This window comes from Marmota marmota, unplaced genomic scaffold, assembly GCF_001458135.2.
Source record: "Marmota marmota marmota unplaced genomic scaffold, marMar, whole genome shotgun sequence".
Lineage (NCBI taxonomy): Eukaryota > Metazoa > Chordata > Mammalia > Rodentia > Sciuridae > Marmota > Marmota marmota.
Window position 1 is genome coordinate 51,186,211 of NW_026000229.1, and position 16,585 is coordinate 51,202,795.

A 16,585-nucleotide genomic window follows, 5' to 3' on the forward strand; every position below is an offset into this window, starting at 1 on the left:
TGATTTCTTCATAATAGAAATTCAAAGGAAAAACAAGCTTGATGATAATGATTTTTTTGTGTGTGTGTGTGTGTGTATGTATGTGTATATGCATGCACATGCACGCTGGGTATTATTGAACCCAGTGCCTCTCACACAGTATGTATGAGCTCTATTCCCATCTTCTGTCAATATTGGAAATTTAACTTCTTTTTCTGTAATAGGTAAAACATAGTTGAAAATTAGTGACTTGAGACAGAAAATATCAAAATTATTAGGCTTAATATGCTTTCTGAATTTCTTAACACTATTAAGAAGTAGATATTTAGGGCCTTGCTTATTGGCACCTTCTGTAACCCAGCAGCTTGGGAGGCTGAGGCAGAAGGATCCCAAGCTTGAGGTCAGCCTCAGCAAGGTCTTTTCAAGACCCTGACTGAAAATAGAAATTAGAAAGGACTGGGGATGTAGCTCAGTAACAGACAGACCCTGGGTTCAATCCCTAGAACCACATAGAAGAAAACACAAAGAGGGGCAAGAGAAGGAAGGAAGAAAGGAAGGAAAGAAGGGAGGAAGGGTTTTTATAGTTTAAGATTTGTAGCAAGGTAGGGAGTTGTTTCTTTAGGATGTTTAACACATTACCAGTCTTATCAGATCTCTGGATCAGGATCCAGATTTCTGATGGATTTGAAATGAATGACTCCTCTGGCATTTGAGGATGTGACATTTGTTTTCAAGTGTTGCATTAGATTCTTTTGCCATTATTGAAATTCTCATTTCTATTCCGCTCTTAATGTGCATATATATAATTATATATAGTTGAAATTATATATATACATAATTTCAAACTTCTCAACTTTGTCTAAAAAATAATAAAAACATTAAAAACTAAGAACTTAGCTGTGCACAATTTAACATGATCAAATACCATGACTAATGCCAAGATAAAGATAGAAGGTACCTAAATTCAAACATCCAACAAAAAATGAGTGAAAATGAGTATTTCTGTATATGGTTTTTGCCATTTCATTAACTTAAACATGTCTCAATCTTAATCAGGCTATCCTTCTTTGTGGATAAAGCAAGAAAATGACACAGGTTCAGCCCTAGTTGCTATTTCTTTAGGTTTTCTGAACTGTCTTTGAGTCCTAGAGAATGTGTCTTAGAAGAAATCTCATTCTATCCATAAGTTTGTTCATTTGTTTGTTAGTAGGTGAATGTTCAGGCTTCCTAATTAAAATCTGTTGAAAGAAATTATTACATGAAGTAATGTATTAACCATATAATGTGTGGGGAGAGTGCTGGATGACTGTCATAATTTTCTGCTGGGACAGTTTATAAAAAGGAAAAGAAAGTCAGTCCTTTTTGTTGGGAAAGAAGATTTCATGTTATCTGTATTTGCAGGCTTTCTGGCTCATATGCTGGAGGAATCCTTGCTGCGGGGGTGTTTTCATTTTCTCGTCTAACATGGCAGTGGTCCATCACAGCAGAGGTTTTTAGCTTAAACAATCTGTTTGTGGGGCTGCTTATGGCTCTTACTGTACATTTTGAGGAGGCAGCAACTGCAAAGGAGAGATCAAAGGTAACCTATTTGGATCAAAGTGAAATCATTTTTTTTTTTGTTTTAATTTTTGGACAGATAGCTGCATTTCTTTTTAACTTTGGTTTAGATGCTGTTTATCTATTATGGTTACTGTCAAGGTAATCTAGGCATGTTGAGAGAGAAAATATTCTCAGTCCTTTTATTGTGAATGGAAGTATGATAGCCCTCATGAAACATGGGACTTTTCCCCCTCAGACTTCAGAAGTGGTTTGGAGAATGAAGGGGTTATGAAATCCCTGTGAGTGCTTTGGGAAAGGCAAGTTTGTTGGTTCATGCACCAACACTTGCTTGTTGATTACCATAAGGTGCCAAGCTTTGGATTGACCTTACATCATATACCGTTATGGTATATTAATTTACTCTCTTATTGTGAAAATGATCAAATTTGTAATTTTCTAATTAAGAGTGTCAAGTGTAAAAGCAGAGTAGTTCAAAAGAGATTGCAGTGAATTTAAGACAGATACTAGGATCAAACTCATTCTAAGTGTGAAAGAACCCTGCCTTCAAAAGCTTACTGTCTGTTCATTGCAGAAAATACTATATTGCCTTTGTATAAGCAGCTTTGTGTTGTGAAAGGATATAGAAACAAAAAGACTTCATTATTTACCTGTGGTTCCCATAAGTAGATCTGTGATGCTATTGTTTTATTTTATTTTTCTAATTGTGTTAAAGAAAAAGTATTCAGTATATTTGTTAAAGAAGCATAAACAGATTTTATTCAGGTTCAGAGGTAGGGAACACTTCAGTAGGGTTTTGTAATAGGGGAGAGAGATCAGGCTCAAGTCCAAATAACAATGAATAATGAGAATTTGTATCCAAGGAGCAGGCTGGGTGTCAGTGGACGGAAAAATTACTGAGAGGAAACATCAGGGGTAAAGGAGGATTCAGACTAAATTGGCCTAATGGGATTCTTGCTGAAGGCAGGCCAGGCTGATCTGACATCACCTGGGGGAGGGTGAAGGATAGAAATTGGATCAGTGTGATCAAATATCCAGGGTAGCGATTTCTAGTTAAACTGAGTATTCTTGATAAAATTGGACAATGCAGAGATGAACACAGTATCTAAAAGCCAGGGCTGAGTTGAGAAGAGAGTTCAGAGGAGCTTGCCTAGAGTTTGGTCAGGAAGAAAATCCTTGTGGGCTGGGGATATAGCTTAGTTGGTAGAGTACTTTCCTAGCATGTATAAAGCCCTGGGTTCAATCACCAGCATCACAGAAAATAAATAAATAAAAATTTAAAAGAAGTGGAGAATACTTATCAAATATGAAATGAGTAAATGAATACATGTTCAAAAAAAGCAAAAATACCACCCAAATATAAATAGGTTTCTAAATAAAAGATGTTACATTTTATTTATTTAGAAGGAGAAAAAGTAAAACAGAATTATTGGACTTCAATTATAGATTTTACTCAAGTAAGAATCATATAGTACTCTGTTAAGATTCACTAGTTGTAGTACAGGAGTCTCCAAGAGTCAGTTTGAAGATAGTCATTTAAGATCAAACTGCAGTTGTTTGATGTGAATGAACAACATTAACAAAAAGTAATGATGATAGGGGCTGGGGTTGTAGCTCAGTGGTAGAGAGCTTGTCTTGTACGTGTGAGGCACTGGGTTCAATCTTCAGTACCACATAAAAATAAATAAATAAAGATATTGTCTGTTTACAACTAAAAAAAATTTTTAAAATGATGATAAATACTAGTGACTGTTATAATTGCTTACATCTAACAGATTGATATTAACCTGGCCTATGATGTTTGGTTTAGTGGTAAGAATGGCTTTTTACCATTGTGCTTACTTAGAGTTTTAGGTGAATTTTTAACTTAGGTGTTTTTGTTTCTTTCTTTCTTTCTTTTTTTCCTGTTTGTTTTCAGATAGCTAAAATCGGTGCTTTCTGCTGTGGCCTTAGCTTATGTAATCAGCACACAATAGTCCTCTATGTTTTATGCATAATACCTTGGATTCTCTTTCGACTTTTAAAAGAGAAGGTAGGTTTTGTAATTTATAAAAATAAAATTAATAACATTTTGTTTAGATTCAATATAGCATTTGTTTCATCAGAAAACTTGGGGCTTTAATTTTTCTTGGGTTTTGTGTAAAGCATAAATAACCTTAAGCCCTAACAATATTGACTGGAAAAAAAAGGATTTACAAAAATAATGTAATATTGATTGCAGTGGCATCTGGCCTATTTCATAATTTTCTTCATGATTCTGAAAATAGGTTAAAAGGACTTTAAAGCAATAATACTAATTTTCCTTAATAGTTTTATTATACATTCTAGGACACAGAGTGGTATAGTAGTCATTCATTCATATTTAACTGTTTGTTGAGTGCTTGCTCTATGCTGTATCCTTGCTCTAAGTGTGGAGATTTAGCTCTCAACAAACAGACAATATCCCTGTAGTATGAACTCATTAAAATCTCTGATAAATAACAGTCCTATTTTCTCAGGATATTTCTCTAGAATTAAAAAAAATGATTTATTTTTATTTCATCTTTCTATGAAAGAAAACTTTTTTGTTAATTAAAATGGCAGTAAATAGCAATATAGGAAAATTACTTTGTTGGGCAATAGGAGATTTAGGTAAGGAAAAGGCAGGGAGTCGAGTTAGACATGAACTCTTGAAAGAATAAATGTCCTTTATCAGTCAGACTTTCTTTTAGTCTATATGCAAAGCCAGTGCCAGCTAGGTCATTTTACTTTATTTAGTTTTTGTTTGTTTGTTTATGAACAAATTCAGCTACGTTTGTCATTTTATTATTTGCTCATTATAACAATTATAATCAGAATTATAATAGAAAACATACAAGTAATAAAATTATTATATAGTAATAGGTAAACAATTATACTAGAGCTTTAGATAATTATATTAACTATTCTTGAACACATTTAGTTTCTTAGCATCTTGGCAACAAAGCAAAAAGGTAATGTGGAAATTATAAAATTCTGATTATGTGATTAAAAAGCAAATAAAAGGGAAACAGGAAAAAACAGTTGACAGGAAAGAGCAACTTTTCTTGGACTCGAATTCTATGAAGTCAATCATTTCAGTCTCACATTTCAGTCATAACAGTTAGCAGTATCCAAATTTCATAGAATATTCAGAAAGTTCTTCATGTGACCTTTTATAATACATATCCTTGATTTTTTTTTAAAAATTAAATTTATTTTTATAATTAAATTTATTTATAAAATTAATTTATTTTAATTAGGTATATATAACAGCAGAATGCATTTTGATTAATTGTACACAATTGCAGCACAACTTTTTGTTTCTCTGGTTATACATGATGTAGTGTACACCATATGTGCTGTCATACATGTACCTAGGGTAATGATGTCCATCTCATTACACCATCTTTCGCACCCCCATACCCCCTCCCCTCTCCTCCATCAAAATTCCTCCATATTTTCCATGCCTCCCCGCCCTGCCCATTATGGATCAGCATCCACTTATCAGAGACCATTCTGCCTTTGGTTTTTTGGGATTGGCTTACTTTGCTTAGCATGATATTCTCCAGTGCTATCCCTTTACTTGCAAATGCCATGATTTTATTCTCTTTTAGCGCTGAGTAATATTCCATTGTGTATATATATCACAGTTCCTTTATCCATTCATCTATTATAAAGCATCTAGGTTGCTGCCACAGTTTAACTATTGTGAATTTAGCTGCTACAAATATTGATGTGGCCGTGTTACTATAGTATGCTGATTTTAAGTCCTTTGGGTACATACCCTTAATTTTTAAAAAATGGGTATATAACATTAAAAAGTATAACTCAGCCAAAATTTCCTATGGAATACAAAACTGAGGAAGCCCAAATATTTTTCTCAATGGATGCACAGTTGGGGGTCAACAGACAATATAGCCCTCTCTAAGCATAGCCCATTTGATATCAGTCATCTTAGCCAGAGATATAGCTTGACCTGAGCAGACCCAGGATAGGTGCATTCTCTGGAAAGGACCAAGAGTTGATTGAAAGGAGAGCCATGTACTTCATATAAAACTTGCAGGATTCGGAGTCGACAATTTAGGAGACTGGACTAAGGGCCTGTTTACCCTAGAATGAGGTGAGCTACTGATGAATGATGAAATTTGGAGAACCATGACTCTTTAACATACCTCTTCTTGTTCATTCATTTATGGTACTAGGGATTGAGCCCAGGGGTACTCTACCACTGAGCTATATCTCCAGCCCTTCTTATTTTATTTTTAGACAGGGTCTTGCTAAATTGCCTAGGATGGCCTTGAACATGCTATCTACCTGCCTCAGCCTCCCAAGTAGCTGAGATTACAGGTAGCTGCCTCTGCACCTGGCTCATTTCCATTCTTTAGGCTAGAAAATAAGGTCTATGAAGTGCAGGGGTTGTTGGATCTCACTTTAAGGGGATTTGAAACAGAGCAAGGATTCTTAAGTCAGTTGGTGTCAACCCTGACTGCTCATTTAGCTAGGAAGCTTTTAAAAAATGTGTGTGTGTGTGCACATACATACACACATATATAACAATGTAGTACAGATGCATGTGCATTTTTATATACATATATACATGTATATATGTGTATTTATCCTGAAACCTTATCCAAATTATTTTGTTATAATTGATCTGGGGTGGGGTCTAGACACTACCCAGATTATTTCAATGTGCAGCTAAGACTAAAAATTGCTCTCCAGACTATAATAGCTTTCATGTAATTGTTTCCTATTTATTCCTTATGCAAAAGGAAAATTCTGCAACAATTACATCTTACCATTCTAAATTCAACTTTATAATGTACAAAAAGTGCCAAAACATAAACATTTACTTTCCTTAAACCACTTTTAAGAATAGCAAAGCAAAGGCATAGTTGTTTGATTAGATATTTGTAAGTTTTTAAAAGCATCTCATTACTGCTATAGAAATCTCAAATGAAATCAGTACTATAATGAAAACACTTCATTTTCAATTAAGAATGTTTATTTGAAAATGCTAATACAAGCCAATTCCCTGTTCTGCTTCTGGTTAATGTGAACTTTCTTTCTTACATTCATTCTCAGAGATGAATTTCTCATTTTCGAAAAGGAAAAGTTAGCAATTTCTAGTTATGATGTTTGTAAGAGACCCCCTTCCCCAGTTAACCAATATTTTTAATCTTTCTGGCATACTTAAATTTATTCTTTTGGACTTAATCTTTATAAAACTTTGTTGATACTGTCTTTCATTATTGAAGTGTATAGATAAGAAATATATTTTACCAAATAGGTATATGAGATAACAGTTTGCATATAACAACAAATTTCTTTTAGTATTCTGTCCTAAATATAAATTGAGGAGGAAAAAAAGCATTTGGGTGAACCTGAAGATTATATAAGAGCTAATTTTATTTGTGTGAAAAATTTCCATGAAATGTTCAAGGCCCTTGTAGGAAGAATTTATTATCCATGTACAATCATAATAAAGTATATACTTGAAGTCAACTTCTAATGATGACCATGATGTAAATTGGTATAATACCAATTCAGTATTTTGAGCCTATTCAAAATCAGCCAAATAACACTTGATCACTTCTAAGTGGGTGATCTCAGCTGTGCAGTGTACATGTCATGACATGGTTTTAAGTGTAGAAGATACAATAAACATGATACTTATGAGTTTTGCTAATGTTATTTGCTTCACTCAGATTTCACCTGCCATGTAAAGGAGTTCAGGCTGATGCAATTTTCTAGTAATCCACAGTAATCAGAAGGTTTAACATAGTATTCTGTGGTGACTTAATATAAATTGAGAGATCAGCTCTGAGCAAACATATTTGATGTTTTCCTTGATGTGTTCTTGAAGTTCCAGGATGAATCGACTAAAATAAACACTGTTCAACAACACAATGTGCTTTAATGCAGGAGCTATCACTGGGCTTTTTGTTGAATTTGAGTCTGTGTTTCTCTGCTGGTTTGCTGCCCTATATCTACCTTCCCATCTCATCCTACCTCAATCATGCCCGCTGGACCTGGGGAGACCAGACAACACTTCGAGGATTTCTGACACATTTTCTCAGGGAAGAATATGGAACATTCAGCCTGGTAAACTTACATTTCAAGCCCTTGTGAGGAAACAGGTGGTTATATTCCATTGTTCAATCAACTTCTTTGTTGATTGAAAGAGCAGTCAATGTTTATCAATGGCAGTAGATAGAATTTCCATTTTAGTTAGTAATATAACAAATTTGTCCCTTGGAATGTTAGAAAAAAAATCAGAATCACTTCATCCAACAGCAAGCTGTTGTATATCCCTAATATACTTTTCAGGATGATATGCATTAAAGGAAACCTATTGCCCACTGTTGAAGACTGCCTGCAGTCTTGGGTACCATTGTGAATAAAAATCTGTGAATAAAAATATTTGGAAAAACGTGAAGGAAAGGAAACTTAACAATTTTAATTCACCTTTATCAAAGCATTTCCTTTTTGAAGTAACATATTTGATTAACAGTGTTCATGTTAGTATTTATTTTTTAAGAAACATTTTTTTAATTGTAGATAGACACAATATATTATTTATTTTTATGTGATGCTGAGGATCAAACCCAGTGCCTCACACATGCAAGGCAAGTGCTCTACCATCGAGCCACAGCCCCAACCCTTAGTATTTACTTTTTAAAATTGAAGGCCTATTTATAAATGCTTTGTAAAATATTAGTTCACCAAATGGAAACAGTTCTCTCCAAAGAAATTCAAAAGGGTAAGGAAGGAGAGGCCTGTGAGGACTTTGTAAGATAAATTATGGTATTGATGAGGTTTTATTCATCAAATGAATGGTGAGTCTGTAGATTTTTTAAAAAATTCTTTGTCCCTAAAATATACATTATGTATACTTTTGTAGATAGATGTTAGATATTATATTTATCTTACATAGATATTTCATAATAAAATAGATTAGTAAAAGGTAATTGTTATTTATTATTTTCACTTCAAAGTGTGATACTTTATATTCTGATTTACTTATATTGGTTAATGCATTAAATACAGATTGATGGCTCTTCCATATTTGAAATTTTTATCATTCACACGTAATTGTGAAATTTTGAACAGGTTATAATAAACTTCAATCAAAATTCTCCAAAAGAGGACTAGGGATGTGACTCAGTGGTAGAGTGCTTTCCTGGCATGTGTGAGTCTCTGGGTTCAATCGCCAGCACTAAAAAAAAAAAAAAAAAAAAAAAAAAAAAAAAAAAAANGGTCACCAGTAATTTAGTAATTGAAAGCAAAATTAGCTCAAATACTTCTCTGGAGATACAATCACAAAGAAAGAAAAGGCCAAGGGTTATTTTCTTCCTTAAAAGAGCGTAAAGAGAGGCTATAACAAAAGTTTAAATAAGTCCACTAACTCATTAATGTATTAATCATTCCTGCTGATATTTCAGTGATTTTTAGCCAATTATTAATTTTTCCTAAACATATCCAAGTTTAGTTTTCACTACATTCAAAATTTAACAGGCTCTGAAGTAAAGACTGTTGCATTGTATATTTAAAACATGATATTATATTATAATGAATCAAAATCATTATAACATAATAACCTGCCAAGGCCTCAATTTAATATATGTACAAATAACCTTTTCTTTTTTGTGTTTAGGCCAAATCTGAAATAGGATCCAGTATGTCTGAAATACTGGTGTAAGTATAAATATTTAAAACCATTTGTAAATGAATTTGCTATTCGTTTTTCAAGATGATTTTTAGGGATTTCCAAGTCCCTGTCTTTGTAAAGAAGTGTGTCTGAGAAAGTTTTCACCTGTACAGTTAATAGTTATTTGTAAATATGGAGTTGTCCAGGGGTCTAGCCTTTCCCTCAATGAGATAATGTTTAAGTGAGCAGTAAATACAACAATGAATAAGAATATTGGGAGAGTAATGCGAGCCCCCAAAACTAAAATGTTTCATCTTTCAATTGGGTACAAAATTTCCCAACATAGTGTTGTTTTATAAATAATTTTGCTCTTTGTTCTGATTTTTATATTGCCTTTCTTTTGGAGACATTTTATAACATAGTGTGTAGCATGATTTGAACAATTACTTTCTTGTATTTTTGGTTGGACCTATGCTTATTTAATTCTTCAGAGCTTCATTTTTTTAAATTATCTTTTGACTTTTTTTTTTGCCTGTCCTCATCCTAAGCTCTATTTTGACTTACATATTTTTAATATCCAACCTTATTAGAACCAGCTTAAGCAAGTATATTTTCATCTACATTATCCAATAATGTTCCTTGAAAAATGGGTTAATATTTGCTTAAAATTTACACAGATTAAGACAACTTGAAAAATATTCATACCAACTTAAAAAATATCCATACCAATTGTACTGATTTATAAATTTCAGAATAAAGTAGGTTTCTAGAACACAAAAGTGATCTAACTAATTTCTAGTTTGGAACTTACATGACCATTTGGAAAAAACTGAAACAAACCATGTGGAGACTAGATCAACTTTCTATATGATGCAGTTCATCATATAGAAATATATGCAGTTCATCAGCTTCTTAAAATTTCTTTCTTGTTTATTTACTAACTTGCTTCCTTCCAATCATCCTTTTTTTCTTTTTAACCAACTTTTTTTTCCAACTCCAAGATACATAGAAAATTATTGTTGTAATTTAATAAATAAAATTAAAATTTTAATAAATTTTCTTGTAATTAGAAAATACAAGTAAGCAAAAATAAGAAAATTAAAATTACCTGTCATTCCAATATAACTGCTATCATTAATCTGTTAACATTTTTGTCTATATCCTTCTGATAGTTTTCATATTTGTGTTTGTTTAAAATGGGATAATGTACATAATGTTTTATTAGTCTTTTGTTTTTCACTTTTACCTTATCTTGAAAATCTTTCCCTGCCATCATTTTTTAAATATGACCTTTTGATAGTTTTCACAACTGATTTTAAATATTTCCTCTTATGTCTGACTCAGACTTTTGCAGCTCCTCTTGCTTTTTTGGTGGGGAGAAGGTAGCAAGAAGCTCTGTTTTTAAAGATAAAGAGCTTTTTCAGGGACTCTGAACTTTGCCGTATTCTAATGAACTCTATATAGAAAGACTCACTGCCTGTTCCTTTCTACCTACCTTCCAGAGGTTGTTCTAGCACTTAGGCTTACTGTTACATTTTAGTTTAGCAAATTCTACATGAACCTCCAAAGAACTCTCAAGAGTAATCCTAGATTATACATCCAACTTTTATTAGTTGCACATAAGATTATCTACTGGGAACTTAAAGGCCTCCTTTATATTCTAGTCATACCTGCTAGGTTTTATGGCTAGGAGAGGAAAAAAAAAAAACTAGACAAAAGTGATGACCACTCACACCTGCCCTGTTTGTTCAAATCAAATCATCATGTAGAATGGAGGCATAATCCTAGCAATGTCTAAGTGAGGGAAATTCTAGTCTTTAATTGTTTCAGGTGGACAGGAGTGTTAAGAAAAGAAACTTATAATTAAGTTACGAGAAAAATCCTTCAAAATGATGGAACCTAATCATCTACCCTTTTCCAGACAAGCAAATTAAATTCTTTCCCCATGCATATCTCTAAATTGCAATCCTGTATAAGAAAATTATTGAATCTAACCTTAGGCAGTGGCCATCTTTTAGAGCTTACATTTAAGCAACAGATCTCTAAGAATTAATTTTGAGACTGACTCCATTTCTTTTGAAGAAATGGGTCCCATGCTGGAATCAATTTTTCAAGTATAATTGCAAATGAGTTAGGATAACTTCTCTGAGTAGATGAGTCTCCATTAGTAAAATACACATTGTGTGCTTTTCATAATTATGGCATCACATTTTCTCCAGTAAATTTGCCAGTAGGGGTAAAAAAGTTTCTTGAACTGGTGTATAGAGTCATTTTTTTTTTTAGAAATCAAAGACTGCTACAAGCAATAGCTATTTTAGAACTCAGATAACATTTGAGGAATACTTATTAGTTAATGGAAAAATTTAGTTTAATTGTAGGAGAAAAAAAAATACATTTCTTTGAGCTTGCTTGGACATTTTCCAAGGCCAGAAATTTAGAAAATCAGGAATTCTTTTAAGGAAGAAAATAACCCTTGGCCTTTTCTTTCTTTGTGATTGTATCTCCAGAGAAGTATTTGAGCTAATTTTGCTTTCAATTACTAAATTACTGGTGACCATGTGTACATCATCAACAAAGAAAGTTCAAAAACTCCTTTCAAACAACTTATCAATCAATCAGGACTATCCTATGTAGTATAACAAAATAAAAAATGTAGAACAATTTTGTATTCTGATCCTACTCTGATTTATATATGTTGATAACCAAATATTACAATCGGAAAACATCTTAGAACTATTTATTTCTCTCTCTGATACTTTTTCTCCCAAATTTAAAAGGAGACAAAATAATTTTAAAATCTGACTCCAGTTTTGTTCAGTGCATGATCAAACATTTATTCTGCAAATGATATTTTATTTGAAATTAGTCATTTTTTTTCTGACAACAATAAGTTATTTTGTTTTTTACAGTTCACAAGTAATAAATATGAGGACCGAACTATCGTACAACATTCAAGCCCTTGCAGTTTGGGCAAATATATGTCTAGCAAGAAAGTGAGTAATGTAATTCCTTATTTTTCCTTTGTTCATGAAGTGAGCCAATGTTTTAATATGTCATTGCAGAACATTACTGGTATTATTTTATGTTTCAAATAAATGACTGTTCTTGCCTTCTGTTAAGGCAAATATGTTTTGCTTTCCTGCTACCTTATTTTATCTTCAATTATAGATCAATTATTTCAAAAACCTTATCAGTTTATTGCAGCTAAAATAGGCAAGTCATGTGATATTTTAAACTTCTGGTTTGATCTTACTCTGCGTGTACTAATGATTACTGTTTATGCAAAAGAAGCAAACAACTATTTATTTATTTATTTTTATAGTATTAGGCATTAAACCCCTGCCCTCTGCCACTGAACTATATCTGCAGCCCTTTTAAAAATTTTTTAAATTTATATATAGGGTTTCACTGTGTTGGCCAGGCTGTCTGCCTCCTGAGCAACTTCAGGCATACATCAATACATTCAGCACAAACAACTATTTAAATTCCCCTGATAATAAATGAAAGCCCTAAAAATATAGCACTGCTAATCTTTATTAATTTTTTATTAATTTATTTTCTTGTCTGTTGAACATGTGTATTTGTATATAAGTCAGTATATGTATGTACATCTATATTTATGGTTTTATTTGCTTAATGTAACATTATATTGTTAATATTTTTCCATACCAAAAAATACTTAAGGCCATTTAAGTGTCTACATAATACATTCCATCCTATGACCAAAGGAGAATTAAATTTCCCATTTGAGTGTTATTTTATTGCTTCCATTTTTTCCCTCTATTATGACACTAATACTAAAGCATTTTTATGGGTTGTTTATGCACATTTGTGGTTTTTGCTTAAAGATTTATGCCTGAATGTCAAATACTCAGTTATTTTGACACAAAGTCAGTGATTATAAGTATTTTTAAAGCTCTTGATAGAGATATTATGTAGTTAATTTTTCTCAAGGATTATACTAACATTCTCATACTAAATTCTCACCAACATTGATATATTATTTCAGGCATGAAAATATGCTATATTTTGCATATGCTTGATTACTTCTTAAATTTAATAAGATCAATAGTTGATATTTTTCTGTGAATATCCTTTGCTGCATGATTCTATTGTCTACAACATTCAATTTGAATAAACTTAAATTGCAATTATAGAAAATTATTATTTCAAGTTATGTTGGTTGTCTATTCCAACTCAGATTTCAACACTGATGACTTTCTTTCTTCTTAAAAATGAAAGTTTTATTTGGGTGTGGTGGTGCATGCCTGTAATCCCAGCAGTTGATATGAGGCAGGAGATTCATAAGTTCAAGGCCAGCCTGAACAATTTAGGGAGAACTGGCTCAAAATAAAAGGGTTTGCAGTTTAGTTTTGTGATAGAGTGCTCCTGGACACAATCCCTAGTACTGCCAAAAAAATTTAAAAAATAAAAAAATAAAAGGTTTATAGTTACAAATATTTTTCTATAGTTTAAAGCTATTTAATGTTATTATTGATATTCATACATATAGATAATTTTGGACATATTTTTATTCGTTTTGTAGGGAGAGACAGAATTCACCATTAGTGTGGCTTTTTACTGGAATGTTTTGCATTTATTCATTGTTCTTCGCTTGGAGGGCAAATTTAGATATTTCAAAACCACTGTTCATGGGTGTGGTAAGTTTTACTTAGATACATCCTTTAATCAGAAAGTTTATGAAGATTGTGCAAACATGTCTCTTATGAACTTTATAAAAGAATGAATTATTTCAGGAATAATAAAAATTATATATACATTTTTACAAATCAAAAGTTAAATTATTGAGCCATTAAGATTACGGTCTCTTTTTAGGAAAAAAAAAATGCTATGTTTTGTTAATAGAGTAGTTAAATAGGAAAATAAATCTAAGGTAGACTTAGGTTAGTTGTGTGTGTGCGTGTGTATGTGTGTATATGTGTATACACTTACAAATATATGCATTTCATCTAGAATACTTTTTAGAATAGCAAAATAAATATGGGTTATAACGAGGGGCTGTTGCCAACATATCCCTTTACTTCTTACGTGGAAGTTCTAGGCCTGTAAAAAGAGCACCTATGTTTCTGTTTTCCTGTCAGCCATCTCTGAGATTAGGGTATTTCTTCTTATAATAGAAACTCTATAAATTTGGACAGCTTTTTTTGATAGCTGAAACCAACTAGTCATTTGTGTATGTACTTAAGATGCCTATTAAAAAATAACCTACTTGATCATCAGACTTGGGAACAAAATAAATTAGTGTAAACAGTTAGGAGAATCACATTTATTACTGATAATGCTGAGATTGGAGAATGTGACTTCTAAGTGTGGACAAGAGGACTTCCTTATCCTGCCAGAGGGGACAGGTAGTGCTGTGACTATGGGGCAGGCCTCACCCCACCTCACTCCTACCCACTGTGCACAGAGATAGACTGTCCTGGACAAGTGCTTCTTGGCAGCTCACTTCCAAGAGGGAGAGGAAAACACAGGACTGTGTTGTCCCAATAACAGTTTCAGCTCCCCATCAATTCAGTTCCTACCCTCCTATAGGAAGAAGGGAGGGTAAGGAGAGAGGCCAGGATTATTATACTCATATAGCTTATGCATAAGGAAGGGAATATTAGGAGAAAAGCAAAAGCATTTCTCTACCTCTCCCACTCTAGATAATCACTGGAGTTCAGTATTAAGATGAAGTGTGAATCCCAAAAGGGAGATACACATGTCAAACTGGGAAGGAAGAACTGTTCTAAATTGAAAATTAAAGTGACCTCAGGTTGGATTGGGGAAGTCAGTTAACAAGATCTAAATGACAGGAGGCAAATACAACTAGTTGTAAGCAGTATAAATTTTTTAAATATTTAGGTACCTGACTGATTGTATGAACTAGTCAAGTGGACCTACTGTTTGCCTATCTTTCACAGGTGGAACGATTTTGGATGCAAAGCAATGCAGTGGTAGCCGTCCTCGCTGGCATCGGTTTGGCTTCACTTGTGTCTAAGACTAACCAAGTGCTGAATAGCAACGGGCTTCAGTGTCTGGAATGGCTTTCAGCAACTCTTTTTGTAGTTTTCCAAATATATTCTAATTATAGGTAACCCATGGCTATTTTTATGAAAAGTAGCACTTGAGCCAGAGAATTTTGAATATTTTACATTCTAGGACATTCTATTTTGCATTTATTTTTAACTTCTATTGGTTTCTAAGATTCAAAGTGAGGCAGCTTGGTCTGAATGCAGTAGATTTTATGTTTTGGGATTAATAAGCTTTTTGAATCAGAACCAGAGATTGTTTGTAGAATCTGGAGTATGTATAAAATTACATGATCTAAAATACCACTTAAGTGGAGAATAAAGAGATTTGGGGCTTTTTGTATACCCTAAAATAATTTACTTTGTGTTTCAAAGATTTTTTCTTTTGAATTATAACTGGCCCTGTACCAGTCAACTTTATATTAGAAAATATTAATTATTTTTAAATCAATTTCTGAAAGTTTTTAACTCATGTATTATTAGTATTGTATATATATATATATTTTCAATATCTTTTTAATAATGATTATAATGATCTTGGTATAACATAAAAGATGTCAAAGTCTTAGATGATAATTAATTTATTTCCAGCAGTATTAGATACATTACAAAAGTGGAAGAAAGAGTCCCTTGGCATTTTGTTATAGTGAGATTTGACTGTATTTAAAGGATTCAGTTTTCTTCTGGGTACGGTGGTGCATGCCTTTGATTCCAGTGACTGGGGAGTCTAAGACAGGAGGATTGCAAGTTTAAGGTTAGCCTCAACAATTTAGCAAGGCCCTACACATCTTAGTGAGACCCTGTCTCAAATTTAAAAATAAAAAGGAGTGGGGATTATAAATCAGTGGTAAAACACCCATTGAATTATTCAATACCCAGTACCCCCCCCCCTACAAAAAAGGTTAAATTTCCTCTTTTAACTTAACTTTCAAAACCAATGTTCTTTATAATCCCAGGTAGAGCCTGTGCTAGGAACATTTCATCTTCAGGACATCTTGGGAAGGGGCTGCATGACCCAGACATAGCTCCATCACTAGCTCAAGGAGGGCTCACCAGCCTCCAGTGTTTTTTAATTCCAATTTTCTCCTGGCTTGGGTCATTAAGAGCATTCCAGGGTCAGCACCAGAGATGTTTGCACAGGTTAGATGGTTTATTTTGTTTTGATTTTTTTATTTACCCAAGGGAATGAAATAGATAGCAACTTTTCTGGTTGACAAAGTATGAGCCATCACCTGGCAAAGTAGGGAATCATAGTAGGAAATAGTAATTGTTGCACTGATTGCAGAGGCAGGGATAATATTCCGTTCCTTGAAAGGTTTGTTTGCTTTTTGATACTAACCTTGTGATTCAGCTTGAGGCATTGCTT

The 16,585-nt window shown here is 32.9% G+C and overlaps 1 protein-coding gene across 1 annotated transcript in view; it reads left to right on the top strand.

Annotated features, from left to right (window-relative positions):
* Positions 1 to 16,585, top strand: part of Tmem260 (transmembrane protein 260) — a 67,288-nt gene that overhangs the window by 20,906 nt on the left and 29,797 nt on the right. The window contains 7 exon segments of the mRNA XM_015480919.2: positions 1,381 to 1,558; positions 3,455 to 3,568; positions 7,462 to 7,641; positions 9,194 to 9,234; positions 12,097 to 12,180; positions 13,734 to 13,848; positions 15,112 to 15,281. Of these exon segments, the coding sequence (XP_015336405.1) occupies positions 1,381 to 1,558; positions 3,455 to 3,568; positions 7,462 to 7,641; positions 9,194 to 9,234; positions 12,097 to 12,180; positions 13,734 to 13,848; positions 15,112 to 15,281 (882 nt within the window).